Source organism: Podarcis gaigeae (assembly GCF_964106915.1).
Source record: "Podarcis gaigeae genome assembly, chromosome: 1".
Classification (NCBI taxonomy): Eukaryota; Metazoa; Chordata; class Lepidosauria; order Squamata; family Lacertidae; genus Podarcis; species Podarcis gaigeae.
Window position 1 is genome coordinate 7,480,001 of NC_139678.1, and position 14,770 is coordinate 7,494,770.

General features: G+C 46.0%; 1 protein-coding gene across 13 annotated transcripts in view; it reads right to left on the reverse strand.

Annotated features, from left to right (window-relative positions):
• Window positions 1-14,770, reverse strand: part of KTN1 (kinectin 1) — a 102,663-nt gene that overhangs the window by 29,383 nt on the left and 58,510 nt on the right. For 7 of the 13 annotated variants that reach the window (XM_083731262.1, XM_083731260.1, XM_083731270.1 and 4 more), the window contains 8 exons: window positions 14,601-14,638; window positions 14,379-14,469; window positions 12,946-13,014; window positions 8,281-8,315; window positions 6,987-7,077; window positions 5,092-5,160; window positions 4,628-4,665; window positions 3,563-3,653 (listed from right to left, as the gene is read on the reverse strand). In XM_083731262.1, coding sequence (XP_083587388.1) covers window positions 3,563-3,653; window positions 4,628-4,665; window positions 5,092-5,160; window positions 6,987-7,077; window positions 8,281-8,315; window positions 12,946-13,014; window positions 14,379-14,469; window positions 14,601-14,638 — 522 coding nt within the window. Of the gene's footprint in view, window positions 1-3,333; window positions 3,403-3,562; window positions 3,654-4,627; window positions 4,666-5,091; window positions 5,161-6,986; window positions 7,078-8,280; window positions 8,316-12,945; window positions 13,015-14,378; window positions 14,470-14,600; window positions 14,639-14,770 lie in introns of all 13 variants that reach the window. The other 6 variants (XM_083731264.1, XM_083731268.1, XM_083731261.1 and 3 more) reach the window with 1 other exon arrangement.

A 14,770-nucleotide genomic window follows, 5' to 3' on the forward strand; every position in this document is an offset into this window, starting at 1 on the left:
CCTATTAGGAAAAGCTCTTGTTTCTGTAAGCCATTTTGAATGCACAAATAGTTTAAACGCATTAAGTCAACACATCTTTAACTTCCTATTCCTATTCCCAAATGCCAGGAGATTAGCCACTGTCCTTCCAGCCTCACAGTCTGGAGGATCTGCAGGTCAGAGAGATAACGGCTTGTTTTAAGGCCATCCAGAGGCTAAGACCAGCTTGAAGGAATTAAGGTTTGAAAGTTAAAAGCATCACACTCTAACCCATCCCTTCCCAGTCTTGGATATTGCAGAAGCTGTAGGACTACCATCCCCATCACCCACAGCTAGTATGACCAGTGGTCAGAGATTAAGTGAGTTGTAGCCCAAGGTTGAGAAAGGCTGCTTTGACCACTGGCATGCATTGCCATCTCTGAAATCAAGGTTAAGTTTTATCTCGCTAACACAATTAAAAACTTTTAGTGAGATGACTATGCCAGACCCAGGTTTGGCTCAAAAGGGCTTTTATTGTAACAGAACAAAGTCCAGTTTGGGGTTGATGGAAGAAAGGGACGGGGGCAAAGTCCCAAACCTGGGTCTCTGGTGGTTGTTGAACTACAACTCCCATCAACCCTAGCTAGCAGGACCAGTGGTCAGGGATGATGGGAACTGTAGTCCAAACACAGCTGGGGACCCAAGTTTGGGAAACCCAGGACTAGAGTATCTATTTCTCCCTCTTCTCTGGATTTTAATCCCAAGGTGAAGAGCTAGAATGGCCAAGGGAGAAGATGCAGTATGTCAGGATTTCCCGCAAAGCAATCTTAAGATCGCAAGTGCAACACTTGTATTGGCCGCCCAATAAATGCCACCAGGTGGCTTCTAGGCCCTTAGCTGCATCTGTTCAAACGCTGCAGAGAGAGCAACAGTTCACACTGCCTAAGACAGAAGAGTAAGTAAATGTGCTTCAGGTTGAGCGTTTTCAGGTTACGCTCCGCGGCGACCCGGAAGTAACGGAGCACATTGCTTCTGGGTTTCGCTGCTCGTGCATGCACAGACGCTAAAAATGACGTCATGTGCATGCACAGAAGTGGCAAATCGTGACCCGCGCACACGAGTTGTGTTCTGCTCAGGATACAAACGGGGCTCCGGAATGGATCCCATTCGCATCCAGAGGTACCACTGTAATAGCAAAGACACCTCCTGGGTTGACAAGGAATCCACACAGTTCAGAAGGAGGAGCAAGGGTGTTTTAATGCTCATGCACCTGCCCCATTGAACTCTCCCGTGCTTTATGCCCTCATGTGCCACCACGCAAACTAAATGTCAATTATTTTATTTTTTAAATTATTACATTTATTTACCCCTAAATATATATAAAGCCTCATATGGCATGCCTCCTATGTCCCTAAACCTGCGTGCTTATGAACACTTTCCAGGAGTAGACCTTACAGCACATAGTGAGGCAGAAAAGATCAAGCTTCATGGGTGCCTCCCCCAAGAAAAATGGGGCATTATCTGGAAGCTAAGCTCCCCCCCCCCCAACCCGGCTTTCAGAGAAGCCAAGCTCACCTCACGGGGGCCCTCTTCCATAACAAATTAAGAGAGCAACATTTCATTGTGAGACCAAATATGCTCCATGTAGCCCAATAAGTCCCCCCTCCAAAAAGATAATAAAATTGAGCTCCAGACAAAATGTATAGCAGCACACAGCTGCCTGGTAACCTCCTGTGCCAGGCACTCAGATTATTTAGGTAGACAAGCGATTCCTGCATTGCAGGGGGTTGGACTAGATGACCCCTGGGGTCCCTTCCAATGCTATGATTCTAAGAGGGTGCTATACTCTTGGACACGTAACTCCAGTGGTTTCGAACCACCCTGAGATCTACGGGTACAGGGCAGTGTACAAATTTAATACAGTCGTACCTTGGTTGTCAAACGGAATCCGTTCTGGAAGTCCGTTTGAATTCCAAAAACATTCCAACAACCAAGGCGTGGCTTCCGATTGGCTGCAGGAACTTCTTGCAGCCAATCGGAAGCCACAGAAGTCGTGTCGGATGTTCCGGGTTCCAAAGAACATTTGCAAACCGGAACACTCACTTCCGGGTTTGCGGCATTCGGGAGCCAAAACGTTTGAGTCGCAAGGCGTTTGGGATCCAAGGTACGACTGTACATAATAATAAAGATAAATTCTTGAAAGCTTCTTCCTGCTGAAACTCTTCCCACATAGATGTGTATCCCTGCCACGGGGCTCTCTGCACATGGCAGGGAATTCTAGGCCATGTCCCAGGGTGCTTTGCTCAGTTCCTGACAGGTGCCAAGACGACTTTGCAAGTGCTCAATGTAAGGGTAAGAATACAGCAACTGCTTGGCTATGGACTGCAGGGCTGTACATGAAGGGAAGGGGGTGCTGTGGAAATTTAGCCGTAGGCCATATGCTTCGCAGGTTGCAGGCGGGGACAGGTTTGAACTCTGGTCTCTCCAGATAAATAATTAGGTAACAGGTGGAGATCCCAGAAAGTGAGTGGACAATACTGAGGTAGATGACTTGTACGCTCTGAAGTCACTCCCAGGAACTTAAACAGGGCTGACTCCCCAAGGGTGTGCATAAGACTGCAGTCCTTACTCTAAGCAAAGCAAACTTCTGGGACTTTTTCGGACGCAATGTGAAATCAGTTTTCCACTGCTTGAAGACCCTAAGGCTTGTGCATCCCCCCCCCTCTTCCTCTGGCATGCAACCAGGCGGAGGAGGCTGCTTAAACGTGGGTGCAGAGGCTTTCAAACCGCACTGTGAAACAAATCACTCGCACTTTTATTATGTGCTCGTAAATTTTGATTTCATTTTAACAAGTCGCCTGACGGATTGTTTGAGAATGCCTCTTTCGCCGAGCGATAGGCTTTTAATCGTTAATCTGAATGTTTAATTGATTAGACATATATCTCACGGTTCAATCAGCGGCAGCTGGCGCCCACCAGGGACTAACGGGGCACAAGGCAGGAGGCACAAAAAGTAAGGGCAGCTAACAGCCAATGGCAGGCAGAGTAAGCAAATTCTGGTCTTGCCCCCATTCTTCCTGATGCTTAGTTCTACAAGGGCGACACTGAGGCTAAGATGACAGCCAATGCCACCTGCTGGACTGGGTGTACGTCGGAAGGCAGGCAGGCAGGCAGGGGCTGGCTGATGTTGGTGAAACAGCACCCCCTTCACCCAGTGGTCCAGCCTCCTCTGTGTTCAATGGCAATGAATTGCGCCAGGCCTCTCCCAGCAAGAGCCCCCCCCCCAACAGATAGGAAAGGAGGAGCCATACTGCAGGAAGAGGAAGACTGCAAAGCCAAGGACTCCCTCCAGCTGCCGGCTCAATACCACTTTACCTGTGTGTCCTTTCCAAGCTGGGCCTTTCCTATTTCTTCTTTCAGAGCCTCTATTTCCTGTGCCAAACCCTTTTCAATGACAAAACAGACAAGGTTGTACAATGGAGACAACACATCCCACAAAAATGAGAAAAAGACGGGTGCGAAAAATTCGGCCACAAACAGGGCAATGCAATGACAAACACACAAACACACAAGAAAGGCAGCGAACGACAGATCCAGCACCTACCTGGACAGTTTTTTCCTTGGTGGCAACTTTAAGGGCCTCAGCCTGAAGCAGTTCTTCCACAGACTTGATTTTCCCATCCTTCTCACTAATTCTTTAGCAGAGAGAGAGAGAAAAAATGAGTAGAGGGGTTAAGAAACTCAGTGGTATAGATAGACTCAGTGGTACAGCATTGGGAGGGGAGGCACTTGCGCAAGATGGGAAAGAAATGCTTCAGGAAGTTGCTGAGGAATATAATGCAATACTGCCCAAATGAATCAGAGCAAGCATCAAGAAGTTGGTATTTTGGGGTATAAAGTAAACTGATTCACAATTGAAAGTGTAGGGTGGCATCTGCTGGTAGAGAAGCTTCTGCTTAAAAAAAAGCAATTTCTTCAAGTAATCTTCTTCAAAAAAATACAGCAGGACATTCTTTCTGCTTTTAAAACAAGGTTGGGTTTTCACCCAATGCCAGTGCAGTTATTGGCACCTGACTTGAAAGCTCCCTGGGACTTTAAAAAGGAAACCCCAAAAGTTATAAATCTCCCGCAAGCAATCCAACTTTATTCTGTGTGCACTGGTGTGACCTGAGCAAGCACACAGGGGGAAAAATTTGTTTCAATACACAAGTAGATGATGTTTTTGTTTTATTTAGGTTGGGGAGGGGGGCTGAGCTGGCCTAGAATCAGCTGGATCCCAAGTTGGCTCCATTATGGTCACATGACAGCATTGGGCCTGCTCTGGTTCTGACTACTGTACTAGCTCCAGAATGGATGAAGTGATCGACCTGTCCTCCTCCATTGTCAAGCTTGGCAGGACTATAGATGCAGTGATGGCCCCACTGCTCTGTTAAGCCCTGCTGGGCAGCAGCCTGAATTTAGGCTGCACCCTGCAGCCTTTCATTTCACAATCATGGTTTCTTCTGAAGAGTCAAATGCAGCAACTTCAAACATCCCACTGCACAGATTACATTCTAAAGTCTGGGTACTTCTGTATTAAAAGCCTGCCTACACAGGCTTCATGGATAACAGAAACTTAAGGGTAAAGGGGGCTTTCAAACTGAAGAAGAGGAAATGTGCTTTTACTTACACTCTTTGTAATTCTTCCACCAACGTTGCAAAGGAAACCTTGGGGAACAAAAGCAAGGAGGACGGATGTTTAGAGAGAAAGTCAGAATACTGAAGCTAGCAGATGGCACCAGCTCTCACCAACTTTGCTGGTGGAAAGCTAATCGGTCCTATTTTTTTTAATCGGACTGAACTGTAGCATTTTGCAGCACCTGCAATTAGTTCTTTGCAAAATTTAAGAGTAAGCTTGAGGAATACAGGTGTCCTCACCAAATGGAGGTAGGGCAGCTTTATGAAGGATACTTTGCAAGCTCCTGTTCTAATGGAATCTCACTGAGACCCACAATTTCCCTTCTGCACTGCTAGAAACTACTGTACCTTGGGAGGACAGCAAAGTTCCACACTTTCCATGTGTCCGACAGGGACTGACTTAACAGCAACCAGTTTGAAAACCTTTCTTAACAAAACAAAACCAAGGCAACGTACCTGCTCTGTTTGTACCCTCTGCAGATTTTCAACTTCACTTTTCAAGGATGCGTTCTCTGTTCTCAGTGCCTTTTAAGAGGAAAACATTTTCCACACAGTACTGTTAATTGCAACCACAAAAGGGAAGATGATACATTTGCAAAGAACAACATTCTATTATCACTGCTGACTTATCTGACAACATTTTTAATGTGTGGAAGTCACGGTTTACATGGCTGGGTCCCTTTCCAGACATAATCTGTGTTTTGTACCCTGGCATCTCTCCTCAAGAATAAAACCTTTAAAGTGGTGGTTCTCACCCTGCGAAACATCTCAGAAAATGTCTGTCCTGGTCCTCCTATCCACTGATACATGCTCTTGGGTTTTAGCCTGCAAGGAGCTCAGCAACATTTACCCAAACGAATAAGCAGGTCAAAGGAAGAGCTTCACACCCAAGATCTAAGCATCACACACTCCTTCAAGCTTACAAAGCTTGGCCGGAACAAAATAAAAAAATTCCTTCCAGTAGCACCTTAAAGACCAACTAAGTTAGTTCTTGGTATGAGCTTTTGTATGCATGCACACTTCTTCAGATACACTGAAACAGAAGTCACCAGACCCTTCTATATAGTGAGAAGGTGGGGAGGGGTATTACTCAGAAGGGTGGTGGGATTGGGTGATTGGCAGATAGCTGTGATGAGCCTGTTGACGACTCTTAACGACTGCAATAGGACTTACAGGAAAAAGCAAGGGGTGAGAAGGTGAAAAATGGCTTTGTCATGTATAATGAGATAAGAAGTAATACCCCTCCCCACCTTCTCACTATATAGAAGGGTCTGGTGACTTCTGTTTCAGTGTATCTGAAGAAGTGTGCATGCACACGAAAGCTCATACCAAGAACTAACTTAGTTGGTCTTTAAGGTGCTACTGGAAGGAATTTTTTTATTTTGTTCTGACTATGGCAGACCAACACGGCTACCTATCTGTAACTAAAGCTTGGCCGGTAGACAAGTACCAATGGGGCAGGCGGAAGAGTCTGAATGGATGGCTGTTACCTTACGCTGAAGGCTTTCATTTTTCTCAAGAGTAGAAAGAAGAAAGCCAAAGGAAAAAAGCTTGCCCTGTAAGATTCAAGTCCATAACTACATTCTTAAAGGGATTGCAACTGGAAAAAGCTTGTGCTGCTTTTCAGACAGGGAATACAGTCGTACCTTGGATCCCAAACACCTTGGTACTCAGACGTTTTGGCTCCCAAACGCTGCAAACCCGGAAGTGAGTGTTCCAGTTTGTGAACGTTCTTTGGAACCTGAACGTCCAACAGGCCTTCCGATTGGCTGCAGGAGCTTCCTGCAGCCAATCAGGAGCTGCGCTTTTGGTTTACAAAAGTTTTGGAAGTCGAACGGACTTCCGGAACGGATTCCGTTCAACTTCCAAGGTACGACTGTATCTGGAATTTGTTGCAGCTGGAGTACTCCATCATGGTCCCCTCCCTTTACAGACTACAAAACATGGGTCTGCCACGGTCACATTCAGTAGGATCTTCAGCTGCTGACTTCACCTCCTGCCACTAACTGCTGTATAAGATACAGTGGTACCTTGGGTTAAGTACTTAATTTGTTCTGGAAGTCCGTTCTTAACCTAAAACTGTTCTTAACCTGAAGCACCACTTTAGCTAATGGGGCCTCCTGCTGCCACCGCACCACGATTTCTGTTCTCATCCTGAAGCAAAGTTCTTAACTCAAGGTACTATTTCTGGGTTAGTGGAGTCTGTAACCTGAAGCATATGTAACTCGAGGTACCACTGTATTTAATGGGGCATGTAACTATCCTGTGGTGGAGCGAGACACACTGTATTAGGACCCAATGCCACACTGTTCTTGCACTGGGCACACCTGACTCTTAGGAAGAGAGTTTACCTTCAGCTCGTCTTCTTTATTTGCCATCTCTATGAGTCCAGCTTCAAGGAGTTCCTCAACTGTCTTTATTTTGTCATCCTTGTCTGTCATGCTGAGGAGGAGTTGAAAAGAATGTGATGAACTTCAACTCAAAACCAACTGGTGCTACCAGGACGACAAATCTATGTTCATCTGTTTGGGCTTATTTCCTGCTGAAGCCTGTGGGCATTGGTGGCGAGCAAGCAAGAACATACGAAGCAGCCTTAAAATGAGAGCCAGACCGCTAGTTTGGTTAGGCCAGGACTGTCTCGTTTAGCAGACAATGCTTCTCAGGGTGTCTTCAGCAGAGCAGTTGTTCCCAAGTCCAGGTACTGAAAATCTTTTAACTGGAAATGTTAGGGATGGAACCTGGGACCCTCCCCATGTCAAGCATGCACCTTAGCACAGAGGTATGGGGTCTTCCCCCTGTTAGAATTCCTGCTCCATAACTGCAGTCATGGGATTCTTGTCTATCACAAAACACGTATGTTTTGACTCCACAGAGTGGGAAGTGACGGAGACAAGATGCTTGTGTTACTGTGTTCCGTGAAGTGGGACTGTTGTCCTTTGTTCTTTTTCTCTTTGCTGTCTGATGCTAAAGAGAGGGGGAGCCATGCTGCAGTGCTCCGTGTGTGTTTATATGTAAATAAAGTAGATTAGCCAAAATGCTGAGTTGTTGAGGTCTGTTACATGAACTGCACAGACTCTGCAGATCCCTAAGTGTGCCGTGTCTGTTGGCATCAGTTGCTGTGATGTTCGGGCAGAATAAAGCTTTGGAAGCTCCCGAACGAAAGACCAGGAGCGAGGGAACATCCCAGTCGGGCATGTGTCTCTGCCAGGATCCTACTCGAGTGTAAGCTGAGCTCCTGAAACCCCCTGCTAGGCTGCAGGTACTTAGCACAAAACACCTACAGATTTACCGTATTTTTTGCTCTATAAAACTTACTTTTTGCCTCCTAAAAAGTAAGGGGAAATGTGTGCGCGCGTCTTATGGAGCAAATGCAGGCTGCGCAGCTATCCCAGAAGCCAGAACAGCAAGAGGGATCGCTGCTTTCGCTGTGCAGCGATCCCTCTTGCTGTTCTCGCTTCTGGGATTCAGAATATTTTTTTTCTTGTCTTCCTTCTCCAAAAACTAGGTCCGTCTTATGCTCTGGTGCGTCTTATAGAGCAAAAAAAATTGGTATTATTCTTTAAAAGATTAGCTGTTCTTTTTGCTTGGGGGAAAAAAGTTTGCTAGTGAAATAAACAAGAGGCTACCTACTGCTCCAGCTCTTACCTTCTTTCCATTTGCTCCAACAAATCCTTATTCGTCTGAAAGCAGGAGAGAAAGAGAGAAAAGTCATGCTTAATGCTGGTTTGCAGCTCTAGTGAGCAAGACAGCTGCTCAGAATCCGGCTGTTTGCATTTGTGCTGATTATCTGAAGCGCCGATGCAGAAAAGCCGTCAAACGTTAGAAAGTCTGAAGCTGAAAATCCCCCTCCCCAGCCATGATAATAATCATGTTAAAAGGTGATTAGATTTCTTTCAAAGATGCTCCAAAAAAGCCATGCGTTGCCTAGCAGTACAAATGGCCCAGATATCCCGACTCCTATTAAGCAGGATTTCTGGAACTGCCGCTTTTATCCAAGCCAAATAGAACATGTTCTCAGCTCTCACCGTTACAGTTAATATTTCAAAGCAAAGTGACCCATTATGCTAAAGATAACTTTAGAACGAGAGGACAGAGACAAGGAGACAAGGAGATGCTTTCATACTTCCTAACATACCTCAACCAGTCTCTGTACCCTTAGATCAGGCATAGGCAAACTCGGCCCTCCAGATGTTTTGGGACTACAACTCCCCTCATCCCTAGCTAACAGGACATCAGGGATGATGGGAGTTGTAGTCCCAAAACATCTGGAGGGCCGAGTTTGCCTATGCCTGCCTTAGATACTAGCCACCAAAATCCTCTGAACGACATTTCTCCTCACCTTGTAATTATTACACTATTTTGTCATTTTGACAGAATAAGCTTTGATTCATTCAATGAGCTAGTCTCCAGTTTAAAAAAAGATTACTTGTAAGCAACATCACCTACTTTCCTTTGTTAAGACATAAAAGCCCCCCTTTTCTGTAATAAATGTGAGGTTATTGCCTCCACATAAGAGCCACTTGCCAAAGAAAAATGAATTTTTAAAACATCCTTTACTACTTAAATAAATTTATGTTGTGTTTCAGCAATTCTGATTTGGTCTCTTGCACTCCTGGCTAAACCAATATAGCGTGAACGCAAGATGCTGCAACCTTTTTGCTCTTTCCCCCATTCCCAGAATCCTGCCCTTCCTTCAACCAGAACTCTGTATGCTCTGCACTAAGAGAAACTAGAAAATTAATTGAAATCTAACCAATTAGCAGAGCTTTGCATGATTTATTCTGCTTCTGCTGGTCATATGAAGGGCTAATTCACAATGCAGTGAAGCTCCCTCCCGGGCTACTTCTTAAGTGCTGGAGATCCTGCTCAGCAATCCCCTTTTTCCAGTTCTCAAGATTTCACATTCTCAAGCAGAACCAGTTTCTGTTTCAACAATTTCTGCACAATCCTAGGAAACACATATAAACCATCCCTTCTGTCTGTTACTTCTTCCAAGTTGAGGTATTATCTTTATGCAACCGATGTTCTGCTACTCTTCCCATCCACAGGAGCTTCAATTAGAGGAATTATCTCAGCCCCTTGCAGTCCCAGCTTCCTAGAAATTTGTTCCTAGTGCCAAGTTTTTTGGTCAGATTCCATTTTTCCACATAATTCTTCAATTTTCTTGCAGAACTACTGAAGTATTCCTTCATCATCTCTGTAGCCTCTGGAGCTTTTAGCTTTTTGCCAAAAGAATGCTAAGTGTCCGTCTGCCATGTTTGGTGATCTGTAAGAGACTCTTTCCCCTCCCACTTTTCTGCTGACACAGGAGGTTCCAGATTTGATCCTCGCCATGTCCAGTTAAAGCTATGGTTTTCCCAGTAGTGATGTATGGAAGTGAGAGCTGGACCATAAAGAAGGCTAATCGCCAAAGAATTGATGCTTTTGAATTATGGTGCTGGAGTCCCATGGACTGCAAGAAGATCAAACCTCTTCATTCTGAAGGAAATCAGCCCTGAGTGCTCACTGGAAGGACAGATCCTGAAACTGAGGCTCCAATACTTTGGCCACCTCATGAAAAGAGAAGACTCCCGGGAACCATCTCGTCCTCTGTCGTCCCCTTCTCCTTGTGCCCTCCATCTTTCCCAGCATCAGGGTGGGATGCAGGGAAAGATGGAGGGCGTAAGGAGAAGGGGACGACAGAGGACAAGATGGTTGGACAGTGTTCTCGAAGCTACCAGCATGAGTTTGACCAAACTGCGGGAGGCAGTGGAAGACAGGAGTGCCTGGTGTGCTCTGGTCCATGGGGTCACGAAGAGTCGGACACAACTAAACAACAACAAATGTCCAGTTAAACCAAGGGTAGGCAATGTGGTACCCTACGGATGTTGGACTGCAGCTCCCGTAATTCCTGAATAGGGATATGAGATGTAGCCGAAAACATCTGAAGGCACCTTGCTGGCTTCCCCTGGGTCAAAACACCTCAGAGAGGGGGGCTGAGAATGACCTCTGCCTGCAACTGACGCTGCACAGCAGCTCCTTATAACTCCAAAATTACATTCCCCCCCCCCCCGGCATAACATCCTCAGTGCAAGTTCTATTAGTTAAACCAGGGGTTGGCACAAGCGGCCCATGGGGGTCATTTAACTGGCCCATGGACCCCCGCCGCCTGCTCGATTAGTTCCTATGTGCCGTGCTAAACTGGCACAGAGAAGCGTGGGGACCGCATTCCGCGAAGCTGGCTGGCTTCCCATTGGCTGCAGGAAATTCCTGCAGCCAATGTAAAGCTGCACATGCCTCCTCCGCGTCGGAAATAGCATTTGCGCATGCGTGTGCGTGCGCACTCCGGCCCACCGTGGAGTCTGCGGGACCGTGAACCGGCCCAAGCCACAAAAACCTTGCCGACTCCCGAGTTAAACTATTGTAGCAAATAAAACAATGAGCTCTGTGGCAGATCAAGGAAGACCCATTGGAATTGACGGACACGGTCAATTTAGGTCCAGTAATTTGAATGGGTCTATTGTGAGTAAGACTATGTTGGAGACGCCTCCCAGTTACTTACAGTGAGATATTGTTCAATAGACGTTGACAAGAGCCAACCTGGTCGGCTGCATTTGCAGGATCCGTGCACCCAAATGTGGCTGCTCCTTAGTGGCAAGAAGTAAAGGGCAAAGACATTAAAGAAGCCGAAGGAGCTAAGCAAACTGCTGCTCCCAAAATGCTCCCTGGCAGCAGCCCTTCTAGTCCTTTGTGGATTCCCTTTTTCCAGGAGCTGCACCAAAACAACCATTTCTAGGTCACATAGCCTGACATCAGAGTGGCTTATGCTTTGGCTTATGCTTTGCCATCTGGAGCAGGGAAGGCAAACGGTGCCCCCAACATCTCCATTCCCAGCCCTGAGCCTCAAACGCAAACCAAACCCTCTCGTTATCCAAGCAAAGAGCAAAGCTATGGTTTGTACCAAAGGCCTACCACTGATGTCTGGTCTACTCAGCAAGATCTAGTAGCTAACAGAAGCAGCTGGTGCTCTCCACCCTGGCCAAGGGAACAGCAACCCTGATTATCACAGCACTGTTCACCCATCTGAATATTGTAATACTGTACTGCCGGAGGCATAAGCAATTAAAGGCATCCCTTACTGAAAACCTAGAGCACCGCTGGCATTCGCGAAGCAGGAAAAGCCTATTAAGTGTGTCCCAAAGAGTTGTTGGGCCTGCATGTTCTCAACGTGCATGCGTCGTTTTTGCATATTTCAGATTGTCTACTCCAACTCCCCCCCCCCCCCAGCAAGACATAACGGTATTGTGAGAGGATAAGAATCATAGAGTTGGAAGACACCTCAAATCATCTAGTCCAACCCCTTCCAATGCAGGAATTAGTGGCCAATTGAAGAAATAGTGTCCAAATGAAGTGGGGGATCCGTTTGGCTGCTTCATATCCTGAAGTTGTATGATTAAGAGAAAGAGACTGCATATTATAAGGGGATTCTTTTTGCTGCATGCATTCTAACCCATGGTCTCCCATGGAGGACCAGAATCTTATTTTCCAATGAATATATCATATAATTAACATTAACATACAGCGTTACATAAACGGCTTATGGATCGTGCATATTAAGGAGCATAAAATATTGTCAATAAATGGTGAAATCATGAAGATCTTGCACCTGTTTCCAGTCTATTCCAAACAACATGCATAAACATGCATCAAATAATACCAATCTAGATACAAAAGCAAAGGACAAGAGCAGGCACAAACGTTTATGCCCCACTTTTTCAAAAAAAAATTAAATGATTTTTGAAGCTTAACTATTTGGCAGATCTGCACCATGCATTTAAAGCACATGACTTCCCCCAAGGGATCCTGAGAGCTACAGCTTTACCCAGAGCTACAATTCCCAGCACCCTTGGCAAACTACTGTTTCCCGGGATTCTTTGGAGGAAGTCATGTGTTTTAAATATGAGTTGGGTGTGGATCTGCAACCTGTCCTCCTGAAATACTGAAAAAGTTAACTGGGGCGTGGAGCTCACTTAACCAAGCAAGTCTTGTCCACCACCAAGGACAGCTCCGGAATTCGAATTAGATACTAGATTTCTGAGCATATAACCTCCCTTCTCAGGTCTGATGTTGTTCATGTGGGGGGGTGTGCGAGCAGCGCATCCTACCTAGAAGAAGTTCCAAACTCAGCTCTATAAGCAACTAGAAGACACAGGATAAACATCCTTTAACCCTCTGCTGGCTCCCACATCCAACCCTCAAATCAGCTGCATCTACATCAACAGCCGTTTCTGAACAAAGGTAGTATTATTAGCAGCAATTTGTCTGCCATACCTGCTCAGACAAGAGAGCCTGCAGCTTCTGAACTTCCAACTGCAGTGCTTTGTTCTGATCCTTTAGAACCTGAAATGAAACACCAGACGGCGATGTCAGTTCGGAATTCTGTACCCAGACAATCTTCTTTGTGTTATTGGAAGAGAAACGGTGGTTCTGACGAACAGCAATTGGCAGAAATGTTAAGAGAGCCCTGATCCCTGTTCGGGTTGGCTATCTATCCGCTGAATTGAAAAGGGTGGATTGCCACCGTGATTATAATGATAGCACTTCTGGGAAGGGTCTTCGCTTTAACGCGCTTATGGCGATACCAGCTTGCTCCAGGCGATCCCAAGGGGCATAGATTTACTGGAATAGCCTATGTGAAGTGCTTTGAACACAGGGGAAAGAGCTTTGATGAAGCAGAAGGAATAAGGGGAGGAAGTACAAATTTGATCTTGGGGGGTGGGAAGAGACACTGAACATATGAAGCTGCCTTATGACAAATCAGACCACTGGGTCTGCCTAGCTCAGTATTGCATGCACTTCTGAACTCAAGGAGACCTGCTTCCGAAGGGGAAGGTAGGTCCTTGACCTGGAGATGCCAGGAATTGAAGCAAGGGCCTTCTGCATGCCAAACAGATGATCCACCAGTGAACTCTGGCCCTTCTTCCTGAATGCAGGAGATCACATTTCAACAGCATCGAGCTGGAAGGGAAGGCTGCTCAAAGGAAGAACTAGAATAAACTAGGGAACCAGGGAAGGGGGTAGACTAGGACCCCCCCCCAAACCACCCTAAAGGTCTAGCAAGTGGAAGCAAATCTAGAATATGGGAGAAAACCTTGCCTCTATTAGTAGCACTGCTGTGAACACCTCTGGGTATGATCATTCTCCATCAGGGAACCCTGCAAGCCTGATCTGGATCAGAGCATAGTCTAGATCACATGTCCTGCAGCTACTTTCCCCCCAAATAAAAGAGTTCAGTTTAAGCACACTTTTAAAAATACTGAATATTGTAACATGTGGTTTAGACCTCAAGTCCCCTGATTAAAAATAAAAATAAGGAAAAACAGTTGATCTGGAGTAAAAGAATGGGGGGGGGGAGAGAGACGATAAGTATGAGTGCATACTTTTGTTCATATTGAAATCCCCACTCGTTTCAGAAGCTCCTTAGCACGGGGGTCTGCATAGACACTGCAGTGCCCCTCTGCTCACTTCATGCTGAGCCACAATTTTGTGATGAGACACCTCACTTTTCTTTCCTGCATCACTGACAGCATTTTTTTTCAAGCCGCATCTCCATTTGTTTTTGGGACGCTGTGCTGCTACACTACCATCCAGCACCTTTTCCTGTGCCTTTCCTAGTCCTGCTGCCAAGTTGTCAGCTGTCCTGTTGTGAGTAAGGCTGCTCTAGGCAATGCACACACACACACACACACACACACACACTCTACCTGAAGTTCCTCTTTTGCACTTGAAGCTTTGGCATGGTGTCCCTGAAGCTGCTCCTCCAGTGCTCTGATTTTTTCATCTCTGGCCTGAGTACTGAAAAACAGGGCAAAAGGTTAAAAAGGAAAAAAGCCACCCCCCTGCTTACAAGGCTCAGCCCACTCAAAAGCAAGCACATAACAATCAAAGAACAATGGCTTATCAGATGGCACTCTTTGTTTATTTACCTTTTCTGCATCCTTTCCAGCTCATGCGCAGCAGCGGCCTAGATAGAAAGAGGATTAGCACTATTTAGTGTGTTGCATCCGAGCAAGAGTCAGCAAACACGGCTACATCCAACATTAAAAAGCCAAGATTGAGCCCATGAAATTTAGCTTCTTGCTGTGCCTCTCATTTT